This window comes from Pempheris klunzingeri, chromosome 12 (assembly GCF_042242105.1).
Source record: "Pempheris klunzingeri isolate RE-2024b chromosome 12, fPemKlu1.hap1, whole genome shotgun sequence".
In the NCBI taxonomy this organism is placed as follows: Eukaryota; Metazoa; Chordata; class Actinopteri; order Acropomatiformes; family Pempheridae; genus Pempheris; species Pempheris klunzingeri.
In genome coordinates this window covers 375,001-401,337 of record NC_092023.1, presented here as the reverse complement: position 1 = coordinate 401,337, position 26,337 = coordinate 375,001, and the positions used below count along the sequence as shown (strand labels likewise).

Below are 26,337 nucleotides of genomic sequence, written 5' to 3'. Positions count from 1 at the left end.
GGATCAGTGTCCGTTGTGTGCTGCTGTAAAAGCAGCTCTACGCTGGGAAACGTGCTGTTCGGGGTTCACTCCCCCCCCCCAGTGTCTGACAGATGAGTTCTGTAGTTCATCCAGTGAGGCGTGCTGACTCACCCCTTGTACGCTGCAGGTCGGTCTCCTGCTCCGTAGACACACATCTGTCCCGGCTTGTTCCCTCAGCCTGAAGTCTGACTGTGCAGCAGTGATCGAGCACAACGCGGTGGAAAAGTCACGTCAGATGAAAATGTAGAGCTGCGTTAGGGGAAGTCCTGTCGCTGCCAGCTGAAGCTTTACTCTTCTTCACCTCAACAGAAAGATGTGTTATGTTTGTCGACTGTATTCACTCCAAACTACCATCAGAGGAGAAATGTCACTGCAGTACACAGCAGCCGCCTCATGTAGGCGCTGTAACAGAGACGTGAGCGTGGAGACGGCGTTTAAAGGAACCTGATGATGATGATGATGGTTCAGACCAGTGACGAAGCTCCGTCAGGGGACGCTGCTGTTTAGGAGACACGCGGCAAAGTTTCAAGGAACTGTGGGATTTTATCTGCAAGATGAATATGAAGCTACAGCCAGCAGCTGGTTAGCTTAGCTTAGCATCACTTCACATTACACATTATCTCATCTAAAACATTTATTCTGTTTTTATGAATCAAATAAACAAAATAAAAGTGTTTGCCACGTTCACACAGAGGACGGTTAGTTTGCCCATTTTCAGTCTTTGTGCCTCTGGTATCAATCCAACCCCATCAAGAAGAGAAGAAAGCGAATAAGTGTATTTCCCAAAATGTGAAACGCCTCCTTTAAGGCCCCTCCCTGGCCATTCACATGGTCACAGTCACTGAGGACGAGACTCAGAGCTGTTTCTTTTAAAAACAACTTTATTTATGTAGGGTCGCCTTAATGAAGGCCCCCCCCAGGTTAATCCTCCTCCTCACCCTGTGTTTTTACGCTGCAGTCGGCCCGTATCACACCTGAGCTGTATGATCACATGACCACACTGAACCTGCTGGTGTGTGGCGGCAGTGACAGACATGACGCCGCCCTCATGGGGGGGTTCAGCATTCCTCTGTTAACAGGGGGCCCTCAGTCCTCCCCAGACCTCCCCAGTGAGGAGCTCCAGCCCCCCCCCCCATGTTGAGCTCATCCTCCAGCCTTCACTGACTTTGCTGTCATCGTGAACGTCGACTGTGATTAAGCCTCTAAGTTCAGAGCCTCTGAACCTGAGTGATGCAGAGAGAAACGGTCTTTACTGTAAACACACGATGTGGACAATTATGTCAGTGTGTGATTCAGCCTCTGACTCAGCCTCTCTGACTCAGTCTCTGATTCAGCCTCTGATTCAGCCCCTCTGATTCAGCCCCTCTAATTCAGCCCCTCTAATTCAGCCCCTCTGATTCAGCCCCTCTGATTCAGCCCCTCTAATTCAGCCTCTCTAATTCAGCCTCTAATTCAGCCTCTCTAATTCAGCCTATCTGATTCAGCCTCTGATTCAGCCTCTGATTCAGCCTCTGATTCAGCCTCTCTAATTTAGCCTCTCTAATTCAGCCTCAGATTCAGCTTCTAATTCAACCTCTCTGATTCAGCCTTTGATTCAGCCTCTGATTCAGCCTCTGATTCAGCCTCTAATTCAGCCTCTGATTCAGCCTCTGATTCAGCACAGTAAACATGATAGATGTTTAATTGTCCACATTCAGCTTAGTGTGTCTGAGGCTCAGACTGAACAGACTCCACCCACTTTTCAATCTGCAGAAAAGCTGCTGCGAAGTGTAAAAACCGTCTCAGAGAGGATCACAGAGGGCCGGTCCTCCCCCACAGGTGACACATGACATGTTTCACATGACGCTCGCTGTCTCATTGGTCCCGCAGCCCTCCTGGTCCGTGTGTCTGACGAGGACCGACTCTGCGCTGCCTGTCCTCTCTCTCTGAGGTTGGGGGGTTATACGAGGACACCCGGCTGACCTTCTGAACCAGCACACCGCCCATCATGATCAGAGCATCGCTCGGCGCCATCGGGCCCGGTGAGCAGCCGCCGGCCTCAACACCCCCTCAGAATCTTGTGTGTGTGTGTGTGTGTGTGTGTGTGTGTGTGTGTATGTGACACTGATTGTGTTACTGTGTCCACAGCGCTCCTCCTCCTCCTCCTCCTCCTCCTCCTCCTGTCCTCCACCTGCTGGGCCAAACCCAACGGACCAAAGAACAAGAAGCCAAAACAAGGTAGACCCCCCCCCATGACCATCAGCCCCCCCTCACTGCTTTAGTTGTAAAGGCCTCAAACAGAATAAGTGATGATCATTCTGTCCCTGTCATCACTGATCGTTGTGATTGATTACTTTAATCAGTTAATCATATCTGACTGATCTCCTCCTCCTCTTCACCATCTCCTCCTCCTCCTCCTCCTCCTCCTCCCTCCACAGTTGTTCCGGCCATTGAGTGTGATGTCAGAGCGGGGAAGATTAATCTCCCAGAGTTCATAGTCAAATGTCCGGCGCGCTGTAAGGAGACGAAGCAGCAGGTTTATGGCACCGGCGTCTTCGCCTCCATCTCCAGCATCTGTAACGCCGCCATCCACAGGTGATCCTGTCAGGCGTCGCCATGGCAGCCGAAGCGTTGTTGTGATGGTTAAATGTGACACTGATGTTTGTGCCCACAGTGGCGTCGTCACCAACGCCGGAGGGAAGGTGATCGTGAGGAAGATGGCGGGGCAGAACGTCTACCAGGGCAGCAGCTCCAACGGCGTGCGCTCCCTGTCTCTACCCAAGTGGAGGGAGTCCTTCGTGGTCTCAGGTAACGGCGACGGAGCGAACCGCGTTCAGCTCAGTGCTGTAGAGCTCGTCCTCCAATCACCTGCCTGAAACCTCTGCTGTGTTTCAGTGGGGAAACCTAAGAAAGGCGTCATCTACCCGTCGACGCTGGACTACGTCCCTTCAAGACCCACCTACGTGAAAACAAGTGAGAGGAGCCTCATTCTTACCCCCACACCATCTGTTGTGGTGCATCACGTTTAGTTTGTCATTGAGTGTATTGATCAAAAGATAATCAGAACTGTTTACAACTATTCATACAGCAACTTTCAACGCAGGCTACAAAGTGCTTTACAATAAAAACAAACAACAAATAACAATAGAATAAGCAACATCAGCTAACATCAGCTCACAGCAACATGAAGATGCCAAAAGCGAGAGCGAAGCAGCAGATTGTGCTGGAGGCTTCAAACAGCTGCAGCAGAAACGTCTGGTACAAGAAAAATCATGTGTTTTTTGAACAGTAAACCATGTAAACCTGCTCTAGTAGAAATGAGCAGACTGCAGGACCTTGCATCCCTGAGATCTTCATGCAGAGAGTTGCTTTAAGAAATCTTAAATCAGTTGTAAAACTCACAGATGACCAGTGAGGGGCAGCAAGGATCGGTGTGATGTGGTCACAGCAGTCCGTGGGTGTTTCGCCTGCTGATTCCAGAGCAAAATTAACTGCAGTCATGAAGTCTGGAAGAGATAAAAACATGGGAGACTGTTTCTAAGTCTGCAGGGGAGAGGACTGACCTGATGTTGGTGAGCAGTTGGGCAAAGCAAGATTTCACCACCTGTGTCACCTGAGCACCAAAAGACAACTCAGAGTCAAAGATGACACCCAGGTTATGGGCCTCTTTTCAAACATTAATCGATAAGGCACCCAGACTAGAGGAGAGGCCTCAGGGGGTGATTGTAATCAATGTTATGAAGGCAGAATATAATGCATGAAATATCAGTGGCACCAGACTTTAATGGGACATACAGCTGCGTGTCATCTGCATAGCAGTGGAAATCGACGTTATGTCTGCACAGGATTTGCCCCAAGGGTAGCAAGTAAATGGTGAATAAGAGGGGACCCAAAATAGATCCCTGGGGGACCCCACAAAAGTGTGGAGAAGATGTCTACAGACGTCTGGAATCAGACCGAGTGAACGCTGGTTAAAACTTACACTAAATGTGATATAAAATATAATATGACACTCACCTTATTTTAGCATGTATTTAGGACCCTTTTCATGTTGAAATATAGTTTTTGAAATAAACAAAGGTTAAATGTAACTTAGACGTCACTTTGTGGCCAGACATCTAGACATCATTTACCCCACAAATCACCAGATCACACCCCCCCATGCCTGACTCCAGCATGCTGAACTTCGCTCAGGTTGAACGAGGAGTGGGAGCTGCCGTCTGATGAGGAATGTCAGGAATGTGTTACTACACAGCCGTTACTGTAGACGCTCTTCCTCCCCGTCCATCCGTCTCCTTCATCTGTCGTCTCCTTTCAGGTCAAAAGGAGGCCAAACCCCCCGCGGTCACCACAGCACTGCCAACGACAGCCGCGCCTGAACCCACCACTACTACGACACCAGAACCCACCACCACCACCACACCGGCCCCAACTACCACCACCACCCCACCCCCACCCACCACTGCCAAGGCTCGAGCTGCTGTCCATAAAATCAGGGATGCAGGTGATTTAAAACATATTCCAATGATCTTGGCACACATACATACATGTATAAAAGTGGATTCTTGCCTGTAAACCAATGGATCCATGTCTGTTATGTGGAGGACTGTGCATTTACTCGGATGCAGGATGCTGTTAATGATCCAGTAAATCGATCCACACAGGAGATCCGCTGCAGCCAGCGAGCCGCCTGGCCGACGTCAAACTAACAACACTAGCAGCCTGTAACTGGAAATGCTGTTTGCCTGAACAAGCTTTCATTTGTGTGAAACTGAGTGATGAAGATGGATGATTGCAGCTTGTAATTACACGTCACAACTGCAATCATGACAAATTACAGCTTGTCTGTGATTAAGTTGCACCGCTATTCAGTTGCTCGACTGATTCAGCCGTACACTTGATCAGCAGACCGTTCATCACTCTTATTAGCTGAAAACACCGTCAGACGTAGTCACTGTGAGTCGCCTGTGGATAGAAATGCAGCTACAGTCAGTCTGAGCTGCAGTGTCTTCAGGTATGTGTGTGAATGAGATGGGCCGTGTGCCAAACTACCTCCCAACCATGTCCCTCTGCTTCGTTCTCTGTAACATTATCTCTCTCCTCTCCATCTTGGCACCCCGTTGGTCTTTCCAGGCAGCAGTCACCCATACCTGGCCTCTGTGGCAGCGGCAAGTAAGTGAAGCAAAGCAAACAGGGGTCAGCGTCGGGTTGGGTGGCATGAGCGGGTGCGAGGGTGTTGCTTTACACGGGGATGTGCTGGAACATGTGTTTACATCAGACACGGGGTGTCTGCTTCACAGCCGGCCTCGGGGTGTGGTGTGCACCGGGATTCATCGTGTATTAGTGATAAAGGCATCGGGGGTCCTGTTTTCAAAAGGTCAAAAGGACAAGTTTGTCTTTATCAACGGCACAACTTGTGTATTCAAATAGTGAGATGAGTTCAGCTCACTTGCTTTAAGCCAAAAAGTTAAAAGCGTAAGACCACGCCGGAGCTGCTGGTTTATATTACGTCCAAAACCATGTTACATTTGCTACGTTTGCCTCTAACTTACAGTCTAGCTTTATTTGTCTAAATCTGCCCACACTCTGTTATTCTCAACACTGGTGTAGGACAGTCACAGAGTGGTCAAGGGAAGAGTCCCAGCCAAGGTATGTCAGCACTCTCACTGGAAAGTCCTGTTCACCACTTCTAAGCATTCAAGTTGAACTAAACCGTGGCCTTTCTCCAAAGTATTCAGAGGAAGTGCCCTTCCGAATAGATCCCCACAGCGTGCCACTGCAGGTAAACCAAGCTTCACTCCTCCTGATGTGTCTTTTCCACTGTACCACAGCCTCACACTGTCTCAACAGCCGCTCTTTGCTCCATCTTTCCTGTGTACTGATAAACATGAACTCTGCATGGCGTCTTTGTTCTGTCTCTGCACAGCTGCTGCAGACTTTCACTGTCCTCTAACAAAGGGCTGCACCACGTTTGATTGATTCTTCTGTTGTCTTTCAGTGAGGATGACTCTTTAGCAGGAGTCTGCAGCCATGCCGGCAGCTCTGTGAGACTGTTTTGATCCAATGACCCAATAGCAACTAATATCAAACTAACACCAACAATAATGAATGAAATCTCTGCCTTTCCATATCACTGAGGGTCAGTCAGGCCCTGTGGACAACAAGGTACTTGAAGCTGTATTAAGGGAGGGGGTAGCTGCCTCCCTCCCTGTGGTGTTTAACACTGATCTGTGGTCAGTGAACAGCAGTCTCACTGAGTCACAACAACAAGTTAACCCAGTTTGGCTGCAGCTCCATATTGACCCACTCTTTTTAACCACTTTATCATAGTGTGTCATCATGCTTACATTCAGTAATGAGCTCAGATCACAGCCGAGGCCGATGGGAATGTCATTGATTGTGGTTATAAAGTACAGGATGAGTTCTATACGCCATAATAGGATGTATCCTCAGGGCACCATGAACTTCTGAAACAACTTTAATGACGGTCCAACAGGTGATTGAGACGTTTCACCAAGAAATAATGTCGATCTGCTTGTGATGTGAGGGGTGAAGTTAAAAGGGAGTAAAAGTGACTCCTCAGGGGACCATGACTGCTGAGATAAAGTGTGCAGACGAATGTTCTTTCATGTCGACGCATAACGTTTGTCTCCTGATCTCCGTCGCAGGTCTGCGCAGACCAGAGGCAGGGTCGGCTATCAGGAGGCAGCCACCCTCTCCAGTTGGCCCAGGTCAGCCTCATCACACACACACACACACACACACACACACACACACACACACTCAGTGAACAGCAGACATGGTGGGGCTGACAGGGAATGCAGGTCAAGGGCATTGGGGGGGCTGAGGTCTTTGCCGGGACAAGAATCCAGGAGACGTGGACCTCTGACCAGCGTGTCCACACCCATAAGCCCCTGGGATCTCCACCCCGGGATCACCTCTGATCCACCCAGCACCTCTGCCAGCATTCCTTCACCATAACCGCTGCTTTGAGTCATCAGACACATCCTCTTACTCATGTTTTCATTGTCTGAGATGAAAAGAGGCAAATGAAGCCAAGCGAAGGTCTGTGAACATGCCCAGCATATATCCTCCTCTCTTTGATATCATGCTGCGGACAAAATGCCTTCAGCTGCTCTCAGAGCCAAACAGCTGGGCTGCATTTTGTGGATGGAGCCCCCGACCTGAAGCGCTCCCCTGCTCCTCCTCCTCCTCCTCCTCCCCCTCCCCCCTCTTTTATTCTATCTGCCTGTTTCTCATCGCCACAAACAGCTTTTAACAGGGTTAAACCCGAGCAGACTCCGACCAAGAGTCAGTCCAGCCCGGTAAGTATGTCCAGACGCTGAGCAGGAGTCCTCACCAGCAGCAGACGCTCACTGATGCAGAGAAACTGGTCTGATCAAACGGGGGTGGGGGGCACTGGAGCAATAAAACCCCATTTTGTAAAGTTTCCTTCTGTGGGATGCTGGAGGCCAGTGAGCGTTCAGTCCTCTAGAAACGCCGGGCAGAAATAAAACCATGATGTAGGAGTGGTGGCGTCGATCTGCCTCTGAAGTGAGCGATGACGTGATGTCGCTGACCTGATCTCCACTGATCAGAGGCAGCGGCTCACTCTCAGGCGTCTCCTTCAGATAGGAGCGCGGTGAGAAACACCCTCTGTCAGGGCTGTCATAACATCTACGACATCTGGTAGACGCCTGCAGGCAGAGAGATGACCCAGGGGCCCGGTGCTGCTCCCACAGAGACGTGGACGGGATCTGGGTCCACTCTCCGGCCTGTCAGGAATAGAAAACTGTCGCCGTTCAGACCAGGCTAGGTTTGGCTCGGGGAGGAATGCGCTTCTGTTTTTACTTCTGTGGAATGTAAAACCATGGATTCCTAAAATTAGACAGTAGAAGTTTATCCAGTTAAATGATGGTTGATTCTATGATCTGATTTCTAAAACAGTGTGTGCGGTCTCAAGACTGAGCATCATGTCATCTTGCACGATGATGTGATACTTTACTGATCCCCTCAGGGAAATTCTTTGAGCTGGAGGTCAGAGGTCAGAGGTCAGGATCAGCTACCTGGAGCCGGCAGGGATTCACTGTCTTTCTCATGGAAGCTCCAGCAGGGTGGAAGCTTTCTAATGTTGGAGTTCTGAACTCTGATTTATGAGCTGAGGGGTTTTCTCTCCTGTCGCTCTGCCACACGGCTGCCCTGAACAGATGTTCAAATTTACTGCTCAGCTTTGTGGAAATGTTACGATGCAGTTCAGCCTCACATTCACAATGAAACACGCCCACTTGACAACCAGAAATATTAGTGAAAAACCTCCAGAAAAGATGTTACCATTCTGTCCGCTGAGCCTCTGCGTGGGTGTTAAAATGTAAATCAGATTCGTTGTCTAACTCTGGGAGAAGCTGCACATCGCTGCAGACTGAGCTACAGCCCATCACATCGGTAGCCGACCCTCTGACCCTCTGACCGCGGTGACCACTGAAGTGGTTCTGATCAGGAGAGTTTAACTCAATCTTTTTAAAGCACCTGTTTCGTCAGGAAAGACAACATTACTGTCTGCTGTGCAGCGCTGGGTCTCTGACCAGCAGCAGATTAGGCTAATCTCTGCGTCCTGCTATCAACACTGTCCCTGGTTTGACACCAGCTCTACAATAATACTCCCACGCTTCGCCGGGCCGCTGGCTGGGCTCTCACAGCCCGGCCCGGTCAACAAAGACCCGCTCACTGGCTGCCACTGGATGGGAACCTCAGCGCCCGGCTGGCTGTTTGTGTAAGCCAGCCATCCACCGCGGGGAGGGGTCAACTCAAGTGTGCTGTTACGGCCCAGCCAGTTTGGACAGATGCGATGCCCTGTGATGGTTCTGCTCAGCTGTTTGGGCTGCGAGTGTTCAGTCATACTTCAGTTACCACGAGCCAACCGAGAGTCTGGCCGATAAAACTCAGGTTGAAACTCTGAGTGTGAGGACAAGAGCAGCGAGTAGAACTCGTAGAAAGAGGAAGGCCAAACCTCCACATCTGGCTGCTGGCTCAAACCCCTGTAATAACATGGCAGCATTAGTGGAGGTCAGCGGTGTGGCTGCTCCTCCTCGACGCTTGTCCTGAACTCAGCTTTCTAATCTTCTCCTGCACAGCTTTTCCCAGAAGGGACTGGCCGCCCCCCCCCTACCCTCGTCCTGATTGGTTCCCTGGAGCTCGACGACCGGCAGGTACCGAGCACATGTTAATGTAAATGTTTTCCTTAATGTTCAAAATGAGAATGATCTGTTCAGGTAGGTGTCACCGTGTCTCAGCTTTAAATGTATTAACCCAAAGCCAGATCGATGATTTTTAAATGTTAAACGTTTGAGTGTATTAAGCTCATGCTAGTGGCTCTGTGAGAGCGGCGCTGAGAGCTAAATGCTAACGTCAGCGTGCTACATGTTACCTCTTATAATACATCCACAGTGGCAGGTGTGATGTTCCCCGTCTTAGCTCATCATGTTAGCATGCTAGCATTTGCCAATTAGCACTAAAGCTAACATGAAGCAGACTGAACGTGGCCGCTGTAGTCGCTGATGCCTCCACCCTCTCTGCTGTACATTCAGATGTTAGTTATACTGCTCCAGACTCAGGATACATGTGGAGTGAGACAGACACACCTGAGATCTCAGGTAAGTCAGCCGACACATGACAGGTTGTGTGCACTGCCCCCGCTGGTAGGGGCGGGTTACTGCACCTGTGTCCGTGTTTGTAGCATGTGTGCCTGTGTGAGTGATGCTTTGGTATCTGCTGACTGTGTTTTGTGCTGAATTAGCTCCAGCTGTGAGTCCACGCTAAGTGTTTACATGCATTTACATCTGCCAGCCATATGAGCCATCCTGTCAGTGTGGGGGGGGACAGGGCAGGTCCACTGTGCATGTGACAGAGATGCTGTGAGGTGACCATTCTGCACAAAGACGCGGCTTCCACTGGTCTGCGATTGGTCGGAAGGAATAATCGACCAATCACAACCATGGAAGTGTGTGACGTTCACTGTGGGAACACTAACAGGTTTCACACCATCCTCCTCCAGCTCGGGATCACAGGCCTGATATCTCAGAATATGAGCGCTGGTTTTATAACTTTGGACCGTACCGTAAGTGTGTCTCTCTTCTATTTATGGGGAACTAACAAGTGTTGGGGGTCAGCTTTCATATTGTCATACGCAGACTGTAAACTGACTGTTTCTCATTCATTCTGCTCAGATTCGACCATGTTCCATTTTATCGGACTACTTTTATTTTTAGTCCTGTTTAAATGAGCTGTGACATCATCACTTTGTCTCTAATGGTTCTTTAATCTGCACGTTGTTTTGTTCAGTCAGTTTAATGAGAATCTACCTGAGAATGAATAATAGTAGGATTTTATCTGAGAATTAATATTTGTTAGGACAGGAAAGGTGAGTGGGGGGGGGGGGGGCTGCAGCAAATGGCCCGGGCTGGAGTCGAACCCGGGCCGCCACGGTAAGAACTGCCGTGCAGGCTCCCAGGAACAGTTCAACACTCACAGTAACTGTCATGTAGGTCTGTTAGATGTGAAGCTAGTTAGCCTAGCTTAGCAGATATTCAGGCAAACACCAAACGTTTCGGCCTCCAGTGTCTGAAATCTTGCCCTTCGCCTACTGATCCGTTCATCTGCTTCTAGAGAATCAACACTGATCAAATCTGCCCACTTGTTGATTTGAGCAGGGAAGCAGCAGATTGACTTCACCGTACACCTACATGTACCTGAGCAGGAGAGCAGGAGCTGCTCTGTGTTCAGCTGCACCAATAAAAACACAAGCCGAGCCTTTAGAGGCGCTACGGCTAGCTGTTCCTCACTGCTTCCTGTCTTTATGCTAAGCTAGGCTAACCACCTGCTGGCTCTACCCCTTCCCTACGCACAGACGTGAGGGTGGTATTGATCTTCTCATTGAACTCTCTGCAAGAAGCCGATAATCACGTTTCCCAAAATGTTGAACTGTTCCTTTAAGTGCTTTGAAGGGGAAACATGTTTGATGTGCTTTAAATCAGATTAAAGGCCAGGCTTCCCTCTGTTGGGGTGAGGGGGGTGAGGGGGGGCCGTGTCTCCAGATGTGTCACACCATGATGTCTTTACTTCCAGTGTCTCGCTCCTCGGACTCAGACAGCAGCCGGAAAGCGCCGCCGGACTCGACGCACACCAGAGGTGAGCAGTGGTTACCATGGCAACAGAAAGCATCAGCTCACAGACAGCACCGGAAACGATCCGCTCCGTCTGTTGCTCCGTCTGTTGCTCCGCTGCTCTGTGTGTCTGTATCGTAACCACAGTGATGCCGCTGCTGTGTGCTAACGTGCTAACGTGCTAACGCTCAGCTTCTGTCATGTCGTCTCACAGTGGAGCCGGTGGACGCCTGGAAGCCGGAAGTAAACCTGTATGAATCAGGTGAGAGACCCTGCTGCTCCTTTTCTGACCCCCCCCCCTGCAAACGAGCCGCTTTGCCAGTAAGTGCTCAGTTGTTACTGTGAGTCCAAACCGAAGCGAGGACACATCCGGCCTCCTGCTCAGCCTGTAATCACAGGCTTCGTGGTTGTTGAGGGAAAAATCAGTTTTCAGAGACCGGCCGAGGTTTGGATCCTCGAAAGTAGACGGCTGCAGATGGGCTGCGTTCAGGGGAAACTTTACCAAACCTTCTACAAAAGTGGACATTTTCTCTCAGTTTGTCGTCAGAAAGAAGCTTTAGAAAGATTTGTTTCCATGACAACATGATTAAATGGCCGTAGGAGGTGTGAAGGTAATGAGTGGAGTTTTCTATCATTTTCAGAACGATGAGAACACAAAGCTTTCAAAAGACTCAGAGAGCAGCTTCAGACTTGAACGGACGTGTATGTTCTTGATTTCCAGGCTTCAACATTCGAGAGCAGGAGGCTGCCCCCAGAGCGCCCGAGCCGGTGTCACAGGGAGACCCGAGTACGTACCTCCTGCTTCTTTGAGCCACTATGAGAAGGATTTACTTCAGATTATACAGAATCCTCTGCACCAGTTTTCACCAGAAATATCAAAGTCCCTGCATCAGAATCTGTGGCGTGAACTAAAGCCACCGGCTGTATGAGTCCTCGGGGCCTCACGGCTGTGTAGGAGCGCTCACCGGCTCGTCACTCATGTCCAAACAGGGAACCTTTACTGTCCTGTCTCTCCGCAGACTGTAAGGTGGACCTGGCCTTCCTGATGGACGGCAGCTGGAGCATCGGGAAGAGGCGCTTTAAGATCCAGAAGGACTTCCTGTCTGAGGTGGCTCAGGCCATCAACGTGGGCGTGGCCGGACCCATGATGGGCATCATCCAATACGGGTAACCTCCCGGGTCCTCTTGTGTAACCGTGTGACCTTTTAGATGAGGAGACGTAACGTTGGTACTTGTTGCTCCCGTCTGAAGGGACGACCCCGTGACGGAGATCAGCCTGAAGTCGCACTCCAGCTCCAGAGAGGTGAAGGCGGCCGTGGAGAAGATCGTGCAGAAGGGGGGCCTCTCCAACGTGGGTGAGTGACCTGCTGCCAGCGACAGTCAATGACTGCAGGCACAAGTGTGAAAGTGAAAGGGGGGCAATTATCGCACGCTTTACTAGCAAGGCACATTTTCACATGCAAGGATGGAATTAAATCTAAATTTGCTGCGAGAAACCGTCAGTTAAATTACAGTCCTGCTGCTCTGACCAAAAAGCCTTTGGTTTTACCAGCCTGCGGGGGGGTCAGCCTTCAGAGAGAGAGCGCTGTTTTTCTGCCTTGGTTGGTGCGTCAGCATGAATCCGCTGCCACATGCGTCTTTATGACCTGCTAAATTTTGCATTGACGTACAAATAGCATTGTTTGTGTTGGTGCTCTGTAATCATACGGCAGCGTGAGCAGCTGGAAAGTGTCCGCAGAGCCTCTGCTGCTCCGCCATCGTTCAGACCCCCAACAGGACCAACCTAAACGATGGGACGTCACCACGACTGTCATCGTACACCATTAAAACAGTACAGCTCATACAGAAATGTGTATTTTTGTGTACAAATACACAGATCTGTACGCGCCTGCTTCTGTTCACGTTGCTCAGTTAAGACTCAGCTGAGCTGAATGTGCATAATGAGCACTTTAAAAAGTCAATTCTTTTGATTCACTGGTTTTTCTAGTGTCCATGTGTATTTTTATCCATTTGTTGTTGTGTGAATAACAGGCTGGTTACACTCCCATGACTTTCCCTTCCCCGAATGCATTCCTGCATTTCAGCCACAGGCCTGGAAACAAAGAGGCTGTGACATCGTTTTAACTGTGTCCCTGCTGCCCCCTGCTGCCCCGACAGGAAAGGCCCTCACCTACATCAACAGGCAGTACTTCAGCGACGCCAACGGGAACCGCGGAGGAGCCCCCAACGTGGCCGTGGTGCTGGTGGACGGCTGGCCCACAGACAAGGTGGAGGAGGCGTCTCGGCTCGCCCGGGAGTCCGGCATCAACATATTCTTCGTCACGATCGAGGGACCTGATGACAGCGAGAAGCAAAACCTGGTTGAGGCCAACTTCGTCGATAAGGTGGGCTGTTACCACAGAGGCGAGTCGGGGCTTCTTTAAAACAGGGTGCTTCAAATGAGGTGTGTGTGCTTCGTCCTGCAGGCCGTGTGCCGGACAAACGGCTTCTTCTCGCTGCCCGTCAACAGCTGGTTCGCTCTGAGGAAGGCCGCGCAGCCTCTGGTGAAGAGGGTGTGCGACACGGACCGGCTGGTGTGCAGCAAAACCTGCCTTAACGCCAACGACATCGCCTTCGTCATCGACGGCTCCAGCAGCGTGGGAACCGGCAACTTCCGCACGGTGCTGCAGTTTGTGGCCAACGTCACGCGGGAGTTTGAGATCTCGGACACGGACACACGGGTCGGAGCGGTGCAGTACACCTACGAGCAGAGGCTGGAGTTCGCCTTCGGCCAGTACAACTCCAAGGCCGAGCTGCTCAACGCCATCAAACGCATCAACTACTGGAGCGGCGGGACCAGCACCGGCGCTGCCATCACCTACGCTGCCGAGCAGCTTTTCAGCAAATCCAAACCCAACAAACGCAAGATCATGATCGTCATCACAGACGGACGCTCCTACGACGACGTCAGGGCTCCCGCACTGGCTGTCCATCGCCAAGGTCAGAGGTCAACCTCAACACAGTCGGAACCCGACAGATTACACCTTTAGACCTAAAAACATTTACTGAATGAACTGAGAATCATGAGAATAATCAAAGAAGCTTTGACAGAGCCGTTTCCTCTGGTGTGTGTCCGTCCACGCCGAGGCGTTGTGCCGTGTGTTTGCCGTGTGTTTGCCGTGTGTTTGCCGTGTGTGTGACCTGCTGTCCCTCTCTGTGCTCCAGGTGTGATCGCCTACTCCATCGGCATCGCCTGGGCCGCCCAGGACGAGCTGGAGTACATCGCCACTGACCCCGACAAGGAGCACTCCTTCTTCGTGGACGAGTTCGACAACCTCTACAAATTCGTACCCAAGATCATCCACAACATCTGCCAGGAGTTCAACTCCCAGCCCAGAAACTGAGGACAGACGGGGCTGGAGGTTACGGGGGCGAGGGGGGCTTTGGGATCCTGGGCGGTCTTAACGGGACACTGACTGTAAATTTGACTCACTCTGTCACACAAATGGGACGCCATGTTTGAACAGTCAGGGGGGGCGGGGGCTGTGGGTTTGAGCAAAATAAATGTTAAAGCGAATCAGCTTAAACACACAGACGGTGTGAACAGCAGGGGGTTCACACACACACACACACACACACACACAGTCTCGTGACGGTCGGTGACTCTTTCTAAAGGCTCCAGAAGCTCAAATTAGAGTTTTGTTAATGTTTCTGATGATTTAAATTCTACATTATCAGGTCAACGTTTGGGTTGCCAGGTTGTGAAATATCCCCCTAGAACATTTGTAGCTTTTTAAGTTTGATTTGATTTATTAGAGAGTTTCATTCAGAGGAAAACACCAGACGTCCTCCTGCACAGACTGCTCCACAGATTTACTGCCGTGTTCGTCATTCAAACGTCTCCATGGTGGCGTCTGACCTGCGGCCACCTGGAGAAGAGCTGCAGAAGGTCACTTATTACCAGCTGGTCAGTGTTTTGATGGACTAAAGGTGTAATTACAAGCTTGTAAAAGCAAGAGACGAGCTGAAATGGGATGTTTCGCAGCTCAGCAGCACAAAGGCTGTTGGTCAGAAAGCTTTAGTAGATTTATTAGCGTTAAGTCCATCTTACAGGAGCCTTTTTAGGAAGTGCCACCGACATGATTGATGAACATAAAGGTACCTTACTGGGATTTGGTGCTTGCAGAGAAATGTAGATTTAACGCATGACTAGCACTTCCTCTTATGGCTTAACATACTGCATACCTTCATAATTATGGTGCCTCTAATACAATTCTCTGAGAAGAGGATAAACTTTCTTAGAATTGGTGCATTTTGATTGACAGGGGAGATGTGACATAGTTAAAGTTCCCCTCAGAGACTGTGGAGCTGATTCGGCTGTTGGTCGTTGAAAAGAGGGTTTCGTGCAGCCGAGCAGTGAAGTGAGCGGCCGATAACCTGGACCTGTGTGAGGGGAGCTGGGATGTCTCTGCACGGAGTGACGGCAGGTCACCGATGCGCTTCCTGTTTTCTGGTAGTGTGGTTGCTTCTAACACTGCAGGCGTTTCTCCGTTTTGTTGAAAGTATTTATGATTTTCTCCCCATTGTGTCCTGTTTGTACATATGCATATTAAAGCCTTTCGCTAATAATGTTCAGATAATTGATCAATATTTTTTTTTTTGCAATTTTTAATAAAATAAAGAAAATGAAGATATTAAAGTGGCTGATTTCTGGTGAATCTTTTGTTGATCCACTCGCTGCTGTTTACTCAGTGTGACTTCCACTTTCCCAGGACACCTTCATCAATGATGCTGATTGTGAATAAATGTCCAAACACCTGCTGGGAAATCACAGACAGTCCTCCTAAACTCAGAACCTGCCTGAGAATGTTTTCTTCATATCAAAGTCATCTACTGACCACCGGCTGAGCCTCCATGGATTCATCGCAGCCAGGAACCATCAAAAGGCAGTTCGGCTCACTTTAAACGGCTCGACTCCCTGAAATGTAAAGAAAAGTCAGCAGAAAACACTTTCAGGTTTGCCAAATGAGCGACATCGGAGCCCAGGTCGTTTTACAGCAGGTTTTATTTCGAACATACTTTCATATACAAACCAGTGACTGAGAAAATGGCTCATCTGAAGCTGTTCTCCACACGAACGTCATCCTGATTGACTTGTTGCGGTTATTCTTTTTAAACCCAGGATCGTTTCCTCCTCACTGTTTACAGGAAACTGGACTTTGCAGGACAGTGTTGGATGGTTAAGTCATTGTTTCAAACAGTCCTACAGTACTGCACTAATCTCCTGCTAAACACTGGACTACAGTAAATATCTGGACATGATACATCACATCGTGGTCGAGCATGTCCACACAACGGGGGAGAACTACACATAGAACAAGCCAAACAAGAGCAAACTGGCCAAAATCAATTCGTTCCTCCGAAAATGGACATTTAGAACCAGGTCTGGAGTCTGTTATACAACCAAGGTGGTTTACTTGGGACACTTATGCTTGTAGTCTTACTTCTGAAGTGTACAGTTACTGAATATAACCAACAGGCGTCATATTTAACGGCTTCGCCCTGAAATGCACCAAAATTGATTCCCCAACCACACTTATCAAAAGGAGCACTCAAACGCACGCTGCACAGGAAACTTTAAGACTGAATATATATTTTGTTTATTATAAGCATTTGTAATTTTACATCCAATGTTAAAACCGACCAGCTCTGTCTGTGCCGACCCCTCCCTCTCCAAAACAAGCTTGTTAAAATAACATTTTCCAAGACCTTTTCAAAGCAAAGGCACATTTGTCAAAACGAGTTTAAAAAGGAAAGTAAAGGCAGGCCAGCGAGCAGAGTCAGTCTGGGAGGCAGAGGAGGAGAAGTGAGAGGCTTCCAGGACACCTCCAGCGGACCCTCAGGGACCCCCCCATTTCTGGAACAGCACAAACCCGGCGTTGGACTAAAGGTGGGGGGGGGGGTTCTGATGGGCCTGGAGCCTCGTTTCTCCGCTCTGCACTCTGTAACACTTGTCCTGAGCCTCCTCGATCCGGAGGGAGATTTTAGTCTGTCTGGGGGGTGGGGGCGCTGTGGCCGGTCACACCCAGGCCTGCCTGGATGGTCGATGGGGGGGTAGAGAGCAGGTCTCCTCCCTGCCGACCCTTCCTGTGGACAGTCGTGGCCCGTTGGAGGCTAGCGGCTACATCGTCTACAGTCCCACATGGAACCAGTGGGCTGGGAGGGGGTACTGGACCCATGCCTGAAGGTCCCCCCCTCCTGTGTCTCTGTTGGTCCCTGATCGTGGGAGTCAGAGGGCGGGGCCGCGAGGAGAGACGCAGCTCCGCGTCATACAAACACTTTGGCGAGAGCGTCGGCCCCGGCGCTGGCGATGTAGCATTTAGACGGATGAAACGCCACGTCGTGGATCGACTCCTCGGACTTCTTTCTGTGAGCCGTGAACTCCTGGATGCATGTTTTACTCTCCAGGTTCCACAGGCGGATGGAGCAGTCGTGACCTGCAGAGCGCACGACCGGGAACAAGTGGAAGAGAAGGAACTGCACTCAGAGAGGGCACTGATTTTATTTCACGGCGATGCTGAACACTCGACTGACTGGTTACTCTGAGGCAATAGAATCATTCTTTATTCTACAAACTTAATATCTAGTCAGTATTTTGTGTTTATTTCATAATGAGCAGGACGCCCAGGTCAGCTCACACACTGAACGCTGGCTGTGCTGCACAGATCAGTGACTGAATCAGTAACTAGACATGAGGACGATAACTAGAACATCGCTCAGAGCGGCGGGGCTCTGGTGGGAGGTACTTACTGCCCGACATGAGATAAAGGCCGTTGGGGTCCACAGCTAAGCTGGTGACGGCGTCCAGGTGAGCCACCATGGAGTGAATCAGCTTCCCGCTGGTGTTGTCAAAGAACTTGATGTGTCTGTCCTCCTGTGCCGTGATGGTGATGGGCAGCGTCGGGTGGCTGAGGACCTTATTGATCTGACAGGGAGCGCCTGGAGAAAGACAGACGAGCACATCAGACGCCACAGCAGCGGGGGAGGGGTGGGGGGGCGCAAGATCCGATCTGATCTTGTGCTCCATGTGTGGACTTAGCTTTAGCTTTTAGCATCATGGCTCAGCTGCGTCAGTGTGACCTGATGCTGCTGTTTTCTCACTGCAGCCCTGAATCAGAGGCCAAACACTGAGGACGTGTCCGTCAGTAACTCACCTTCCTCCACACTGAGACACTTAAACTCTACATCCACATCATAGATAACCTGTTTTATCCCCTTCAGCCCAAACCTACCGGGCTCCAGAGTGGCGTCCAGACTGAGCACCAGCTGACGGGTCTCCATGTTGAAGAGGCCGATGTGGCCGTTGGTGAAGGACGTGACCAGGTGGGCCGGCTCGCTGCACACCAGGTCTACGGAGGAGGGGACCCCCAGAGCTGGGGGGTACACAGAGGGACAGACATGTGAACGTGATGCTGACGGCTCACTGAGCAGATGTGTGGAAATATGAAGTGACGCTACGACTCCCGGTCTGTACTTTGGTCCTCGTTGAACACCGCCAGGGCGGGGGAGGTGGTGCCGGCGTCCCACAGCCTCACGGTCCCGTCTGCAGAGCAGGAGAGGAGGCGCTGGTGTGCGCTGCTGTAGACCAAACCCCAGACCGAGTCGGTGTGTCCGATCAGCTGTCCGCGCAGCATCGACGGGTCTGCAGCAGGAAACACGAGAGGAGACGAGTCAGGCGCCGACGGCCTCGGGCCACCGCCTCGACTCACACAAGCACACAGGCCTTACCGTAGGAGTCGTAGGGGTCGATGTTGGGGTTGGGGGTGTTCCAGCACTGCACAGTCCCGTCCACCCCCCCACTGAAGCACTGCTCTCCCGTGCTGCTCATCACCACGCTCAGCACCGCCCCCCTGTGGTTCAAACGATGAATTATCACACTGTGTGTCACTGTTCACCAACAGTAAAACGGGGGGCTGGGGGGCTGTTACCTGTGGGCCCTGAACGTGTAGATCGGCTCCACGTCTAGAGCTGCACTCCTGTGGACAGACAACACGCTCGGTAAACATGTGTTCTACATGCACCACCAGCCTCCTCCACACAGGAACAGGAGCTCAGCTGACCCCCCCACACAACATCTAATGTCCCCACAGTCAGGCCTCAGTCAGACACCATTTTTACTGTGTGTGGCTGCTCTGACTGTTACATAGTTGCCAAACCCCCCCACAGGTTCTGGGTGCTCAGGTAGGCAGTGTGTTCCTGGCGTCAGTGTCAGCAGGGATCAGACATTGGTTCTTACTTTTTGGCGGGGGCCGTCTTCTGCAGGTTCCACATCTTGAGCGTGTGGTCCTCTGAGGCGGTGACCAAGACGGGCTCCACGGGGTGAAAGGCCAGAGCGCGAATCCCATCAAAATGGCTCCGCAGAGTGAACTTGGGGTTCCACGTTTTCCTCATGGCGTCCTTATTGTTGCCAATCTGAGGGGGGGGGGCATTTAGTCAATGAGCGAGATCAAGAAACCAGCTGACGTGTTTCTGTTCAGTCAGCGTTCCTCCGTCACCATCTGTTCACTCTCAGTCTACAAACATCCTTCAACCTGCCGTCACACTAAAGCTCAGGTTAAACACACACACACACACACACACACACACACAGAAACATCTGACAAGGTCCAGCGTGATGTTGCTGATGAGCGGACGCTGCTTCCATGACAACATGAACAGAGACACTTTCACTCACGTCGTACGCCAGGCTGTCGGCCTCGTTGGCCACGGTGAGCCCGGCCAGCTCCCCCAGGCCCAGCTCGCTCTCCATGGCCTCGTCTGCGCCCATGATGAAGGACTTCCCCGAGGTGGGTGGGAAGGTCAGCGCCTCAACTAGCGGGGAACAAAGACGAGGACATAGTGAGGGATGAGGGGCGCTGAGGCCGTCTGACAGACTTCATATGAACTGGCGTTTCTGCTGGAGCACCTTCGTCGGTCCGGTTCCCCTCGTGCTCGGTGAAGCGGGCGGTGGTGGGCCGGGACTGGGGGCTGGGTGGAGGCTGCATGTGGGACAGGTCCTCCGCATCTCTCAGGTTAGCCAGCATGTCCTGCAGCTTGGACCGGTTTGGCCCTGTTCAACGAGTCAGGGGGCAGAGTTACCACAGAGACACAGAGACGGGGGGGGGACTAAAAAACAATCAAAATATTCTATTAAAAAATGAGTAGAAGCTGGAAAAGAACAGGATGAGTGTGGAGGGACAGCAGCACTGAAAAGAAGAGATGAATGAGTAAATCAGAGGATTTAGAAGAAGAGAAAATAAAGAAGAATCCTGGTTAGATGAAGAGAAGTCGTTCTTTGATCTGCACATGTGGGCGTGTGAGGACAGAAATCAGTGGAATCATCAATGAACCAATTATCGATGTTTAGCTTTCAGACTGTCGACACACGGGGGTCCTTAATAAAACCTTCACCCCAGAGCAGAGCGCCCCACACCCCCACCAGCGATAAAGCACCGACAGAGTTTAAGTGTAAAGAGAGTAAAGAGAGTAAAGAGTCTAAAGAGTGTGTAAAGAGAGTGTAAAGAGTGTAAAGAGTCTAAAGAGTGTGTAAAGAGAGTGTATAGAGTGTAAAGAGAGTGTAAAGAGAGTGTATAGAGTGTGTAAAGAGTGTAAAGAGAGTGTAAAGAGTCTAAAGAGTGTGTAAAGAGAGTGTATAGAGTGTAACGAGTGTAAAGAGAGTGTAACGAGAGTGTAACGAGAGTGTAACGAGTGTAAAGAGAGTGTAACGAGTGTAAAGAGTGTGTAAAGAGAGTGTAAAGAGAGTGTAAAAAGAGTGTTAAGAGTGTAAAGAGAGTGTAAAGAGTCTAAAGAGTGTGTAAAGAGAGTGTATAGAGTGTAAAGAGTCTAAAGAGTGTGTAAAGAGAGTGTATAGAGTGTAAAGAGTGTAACGAGTGTAAAGAGAGTGTAACGAGTGTAAAGAGTGTAAAGAGAGTGTAACGAGTGTAAAGAGAGTGTAACGAGTGTAAAGAGAGTGTAACGAGTGTAAAGAGAGTGTAAAGAGTCTAAAGAGTGTGTAAAGAGAGTGTAAAGAGTGTATATGAGTGTAAAGAGTGTGTAAAGAGTGTGTAAAGAGAGTGTAAAGAGAGTGTGTAAAGAGAGTGTAAAGAGAGTGTGTAAAGAGAGTGTAAAGAGAGTGTGTAAAGAGAGTGTGTAAAGAGAGTGTAAAGAGAGTGTAAAGAGAGTGTAAAGAGAGTGTAACGAGTGTAAAGAGAGTGTAAAGAGTGTGTAAAGAGAGTGTAAAGAGAGTAAAGAGAGTGTGTAAAGAGAGTGTAAAGTGTAAAGAGTGTGTAAAGAGAGTAAAGAGAGTGTAAAGTGTAAAGAGAGTGTAAAGAGTGTGTAAAGAGAGTGTAAAGTGTAAAGAGAGTGTAAAGAGTGTAAAGAGAGTGTAAAGTGTAAAGAGAGTAAAGAGAGTGTAAAGAGAGTGTAAAGTGTAAAGAGTGTGTAAAGAGAGTAAAGAGAGTGTGTAAAGAGAGTGTAAAGAGTGTAAAGAGAGTGTAACGAGTGTAAAGAGAGTGTAAAGAGTGTATATGAGTGTAAAGTGTAAAGAGAGTGTAAAGAGTGTAAAGAGAGTGTAAAGTCTAAAGAGTGTGTAAAGAGAGTGTAAAGAGTGTGTATGAGAGTGTATATGAGAGTGTGTAAAGAGAGTGTAAAGAGTCTAAAGAGAGTGTAAAGAGTGTCTATGAGAGGAGAGCTCTGTGGATGCAGTGGCTCAGTAACAGTGAAAACAGCGATAAGAGCTGGAGCGTCTTAAAGGTGAAAGGCTGCAGTGAGTCACTGAAAAAGGCTTAGAACCAGACTGAGGGGTCAACATGGCCGACAGATGAGGATGACTGTTGTCATGACGATGGAGAAGAGCGTGTTCACATTAATGAGGCCGTGAACAGAAATGAAAACATTCAAACGGGACAGAAAAACATGCATCAAGCACTAAAGTTTGTCTGAGACAGATTGAGTGTCTTCAAGACAGTCAGAGCACACAGACACATTCAGGGTGGAAGGTGGAGGCATTACAGGGAGCAGATAGAGACGGAGGAAAACAGCAAAGATGCTCTTTGACTTGGCTGAACTCAAAGTCAGGCTCTGCAAAGAGAGGAAGAGGAAGAGGAGGAGGAGGAGGAGGAGGAGGAGGAGGAGGGAGGCAGCAGCGCCTGGCGGGACTTACTCTTCACCCCCTTCTTCCCCTTGCGCTCCTTTTTGTACTGCTCCTTGAGTTTGGTTATCAGGCCCGGGTCCACATCCCAGGCCTCAGAAACAGGACCCTGCTCGTCCTTCTCTACACAGGGGGAACAAAACCAGACCGAGAGGCTGGTGAGGAGCTGCCTGGACCTCCTCGCTCTCTCCTGGAGGTCTCTGAGGCCTTCAGGTCGTTTTAATCACCCTCTGATCTAAACGCTGCGTCTGCGTCCACGTTGGTGTTTTTATTATTGTGATGTAAATCCTGTTTTTCTGACTGGTGCAATACTTCATCATCCATTCTGCTACAGTGCTACAGTGGCTCAACAGTGGATGTAGAAACAGAAACTAAAGATCTGGGAACCCTCCGGAAGAGATTTGAACTATTTCATGTTTTAGTTTCTGAGCGAGCCTCTTTTTTTTTTGTTGCAGATTTCTGCTGCAGGAGGAATGAATCATCTGGTTTTAATTTTAGATCCATTTAAACAGGAACATGCTAACATGCTAACGACACGTCCTGCCGTGGGGGTGGGGCCTGTTTTCACGGGGTGAAGCGGGTCACCATCACCTCGTGGAATGAGACTGATTATAACTGGGAACAGCCATCTCCTCTAACGTTTTGGGGGTTGGTGGTGGGAGGAGCGTTGGTGCCACGTGGGGAATTCTTTCATTGAAACATTTGGACTGCGGGTCATGACAGAAACCCCCCAGCGTGACACCAACAGGTTTTCCTCTCAGTCTTTAGTCTGCAGGGCCGCTGGCGCTCTGAGGACACACAGGAGTGGACAGACAGCGGTCACGGCTGGCTATGGGAACACACAGAGGAGGCGACCACAGACTATGGGTTAAACACAGACTGTGACACCATGATTTATGACCACAGCATGGTATGAGGATGAGGAGAACTCCATCAGCAGCCACCAAACGACAACAACAGGTCAGACTGGACAAACATCACAGCAGAAAGTAATTAGCAACATTTCCAATAATCCTCTGAAAACCAAACTAATTCTAATATTATGGGGGAGGAGGGAATCTGCAGTCTGTCTATGGATGATCTTCCTACAAAGACTCAGACTGGATGTTTGCTGGGGGGTCGTCTTTTTAACCACCTGATGTTCGCTGGTGACCCGTGAAATGCAGCATTAAATCTAAAGAGCGTCATCGTGATTCTGGGTCCCATCGTCAGGAACCATCTATGTGACGATAACGATGTGTACGCGCCTGCAATGAGCCTGCCGTAACCTTCAGTGATGCGTTCAGGGTCCTGCTCAAGCTGCGGACATGGACGAGGTCCATGAGTCATGTTTGTGACTAAGGAGCCTGCGCAGTGACACCAGGTGGTTATCCTGTTTCTGGAGACATCGGGAGAAACGTCTCTACGTGTTCTAGTGTTTTATTTTATTTCACCTTTTACATTCATGTGGACTAAAGTTCTGATGACGTGTCTGTAGTGTCTTTAGTCCGGTCCGGTCCGTGACTCACCCCAGTCGGTGCCGTCCCCGTTGCCTCTGGACTCCGGCGAGGTGTCCATCTCGTCAGGGCTGGACAGGAAGTCGAAACCCTTCAGTGCCTCCTCTGTGTCGGGGTCCTCGCTGGTGTCCATGCTGGCCGGCGACGATGATGACGGTGACGGCGACGGCTTCTTCCTCAGGATCTGAGGGAAACGTTATTATTAACAGTCCGGCGACAGCGTCCGCTGGGCTGTGTGAGGTGAGCATGTTCTCACCGTCCTGGACTCCACATTAGTCCTGTCCTTCCCCTCGCCGTCCTCTTCCTCATCTTCATCGCTGAACTCTGCTGCTGCGTTCTCAATGAACTTAAAGGCCTCCAGGACGGCGCTGCTCTCAGAGAGCTCAGCCTTCCTGTTAGGGGACAATAATACATGCGTTAACACAGTCATCCTAACAGCCAGCGAACATCCAACGCTCTCTGTCCACACCGAGTCCGTCACATATTCACTGCTGTTGTCGTCGTCATGGAGACAAACCCCGTAGCGACCAGCTGATCAGACTGGAGACGATACCGCTCCAATAAAAGACGTTCTGCCCTCGTTTTAAAGTGAAATCAGACGTTAGTTCAGTGAAACCGATCAGCCGACAGCAGCAGATTGTTCTTCTGACATCAGCTCTCTGTGACCTCCCCCCTCCCTCATCAGCAGCTCATTCAGGTTTCTGGGGGGAGACGAGGAGCTATCAGACAGGTAACTCCTCTTTCAGCTCCCCCAATCAGCTGCCGCTCCATTAAGAAGCTTTAAGGCGTCAGAAACAGAAACTGGCCGTCCGACTTAAGTCCAGCTCAGAACTAGGCCCAGTTAGGACGGACCAACAGGAAACAGTCAGACTGGTTTAGTCTGGACGCCCCGTAGCCATCAAACGTCTGCAGCCATCTGTGGAGAACACTCACCCCCTGGTGCCCATGCCCTTTGTTGACGTGTCTGTCCCATTGACCAAAGGCTCGGTGCCGGTCCGTTCACCTGTCCTTCCGCCTCCATCCCCAGCTAGTCCCAGCAGTGCTCTGACCCGCTGTGACTTCACATCCAGAATGGTGTCTGTGTAGCCCACCTCCTGCAGGTACCTGGAACAAGGAAGAGAACTTACAGCTGGCTGCATTTGGTGGAACCCACAGTCTGTGTAAAGAAGCATCCTCTGATTGGTCGGTATCAGTCTGTATAAAGAAGCGTCCTCTGATTGGTCGGTATCAGTCTATAAAGAAGCGTCCTCTGATTGGTCGGTATCAGTCTATAAAGAAGCGTCCTCTGATTGGTCGGTATCAGTCTGTATAAAGAAGCGTCCTCTGATTGGTCGGTATCAGTCTATAAAGAAGCGTCCTCTGATTGGTCGGTATCAGTCTGTATAAAGAAGCGTCCTCTGATTGGTCGGTATCAGTCTATAAAGAAGCGTCCTCTGATTGGTCGGTATCAGTCTATAAAGAAGCGTCCTCTGATTGGTCGGTATCAGTCTGTATAAAGAAGCGTCCTCTGATTGGTCGGTATCAGTCTATAAAGAAGCGTCCTCTGATTGGTCGGTATCAGTCTGTGTAAAGAAGCGTCCTCTGATTGGTCGGTATCAGTCTGTATAAAGAAGCGTCCTCTGATTGGTCGGTATCAGTCTGTGTAAAGAAGCGTCCTCTGATTGGTCGGTATCAGTCTGTGTAAAGAAGCGTCCTCTGATTGGTCGGTATCAGTCTGTAAAGAAGCGTCCTCTGATTGGTCGGTATCAGTCTGTATAAAGAAGCGTCCTCTGATTGGTCGGTATCAGTCCGTGTAAAGAAGCGTCCTCTGATTGGTCGGTATCAGTCTATAAAGAAGCGTCCTCTGATTGGTCGGTATCAGTCTGTATAAAGAAGCGTCCTCTGATTGGTCGGTATCAGTCTATAAAGAAGCGTCCTCTGATTGGTCGGTATCAGTCTGTGTAAAGAAGCGTCCTCTGATTGGTCGGTATCAGTCTGTGTAAAGAAGCGTCCTCTGATTGGTCGGTATCAGTCTAGATAAAGAAGCGTCCTCTGATTGGTCGGTATCAGTCTGTGTAAAGAAGCGTCCTCTGATTGGTCGGTATCAGTCTGTGTAAAGAAGCGTCCTCTGATTGGTCGGTATCAGTCTATAAAGAAGCGTCCTCTGATTGGTCGGTATCAGTCTATAAAGAAGCGTCCTCTGATTGGTCGGTATCAGTCTGTATAAAGAAGCGTCCTCTGATTGGTCGGTATCAGTCTATAAAGAAGCGTCCTCTGATTGGTCGGTATCAGTCTGTATAAAGAAGCGTCCTCTGATTGGTCGGTATCAGTCTATAAAGAAGCGTCCTCTGATTGGTCGGTATCAGTCTATAAAGAAGCGTCCTCTGATTGGTCGGTATCAGTCTGTATAAAGAAGCGTCCTCTGATTGGTCGGTATCAGTCTATAAAGAAGCGTCCTCTGATTGGTCGGTATCAGTCTGTGTAAAGAAGCGTCCTCTGATTGGTCGGTATCAGTCTGTATAAAGAAGCGTCCTCT

The 26,337-nt window shown here is 50.0% G+C and overlaps 2 protein-coding genes across 3 annotated transcripts in view; one reads left to right on the top strand and one right to left on the bottom strand.

The window, feature by feature from the left end:
* The first annotated feature begins 1,965 nt into the window (after positions 1-1,965).
* Positions 1,966-14,566, top strand: vit (vitrin). The gene is given in 21 exon segments (XM_070840911.1): positions 1,966-2,042; positions 2,149-2,238; positions 2,439-2,595; positions 2,675-2,808; positions 2,896-2,973; positions 4,319-4,504; positions 5,134-5,181; positions 5,611-5,649; positions 5,732-5,782; positions 6,669-6,731; positions 9,132-9,206; positions 9,585-9,650; positions 10,052-10,114; positions 11,122-11,184; positions 11,374-11,421; positions 11,881-11,946; positions 12,179-12,326; positions 12,411-12,514; positions 13,317-13,543; positions 13,625-14,138; positions 14,364-14,566. Coding segments are annotated over 21 exon segments (2,433 nt in total). The 5' UTR covers positions 1,966-2,008; the 3' UTR covers positions 14,543-14,566.
* Positions 14,567-16,185: 1,619 nt separating this feature from the next.
* LOC139210714 (striatin-like) overlaps positions 16,186-26,337 on the bottom strand; it is a 25,790-nt gene continuing 15,638 nt past the window's right edge. Inside the window, exons 5-17 of one of the 2 annotated variants that reach the window (XM_070840846.1) lie at positions 24,756-24,926; positions 24,079-24,214; positions 23,835-24,006; positions 22,339-22,449; positions 20,104-20,247; positions 19,873-20,009; positions 19,435-19,610; positions 19,127-19,174; positions 18,927-19,048; positions 18,673-18,840; positions 18,431-18,571; positions 17,949-18,137; positions 16,186-17,635 (exon numbers count right to left, since the gene is read on the bottom strand). In XM_070840846.1, the coding sequence (XP_070696947.1) occupies positions 17,466-17,635; positions 17,949-18,137; positions 18,431-18,571; positions 18,673-18,840; positions 18,927-19,048; positions 19,127-19,174; positions 19,435-19,610; positions 19,873-20,009; positions 20,104-20,247; positions 22,339-22,449; positions 23,835-24,006; positions 24,079-24,214; positions 24,756-24,926 (1,885 nt within the window). In that variant the 3' untranslated portion in view covers positions 16,186-17,465. The remainder of the gene's footprint in view (positions 17,636-17,948; positions 18,138-18,430; positions 18,572-18,672; positions 18,841-18,926; positions 19,049-19,126; positions 19,175-19,434; positions 19,611-19,872; positions 20,010-20,103; positions 20,248-22,338; positions 22,450-23,834; positions 24,007-24,078; positions 24,215-24,755; positions 24,927-26,337) is intronic. The other variant, XM_070840847.1, reaches the window with a different exon arrangement.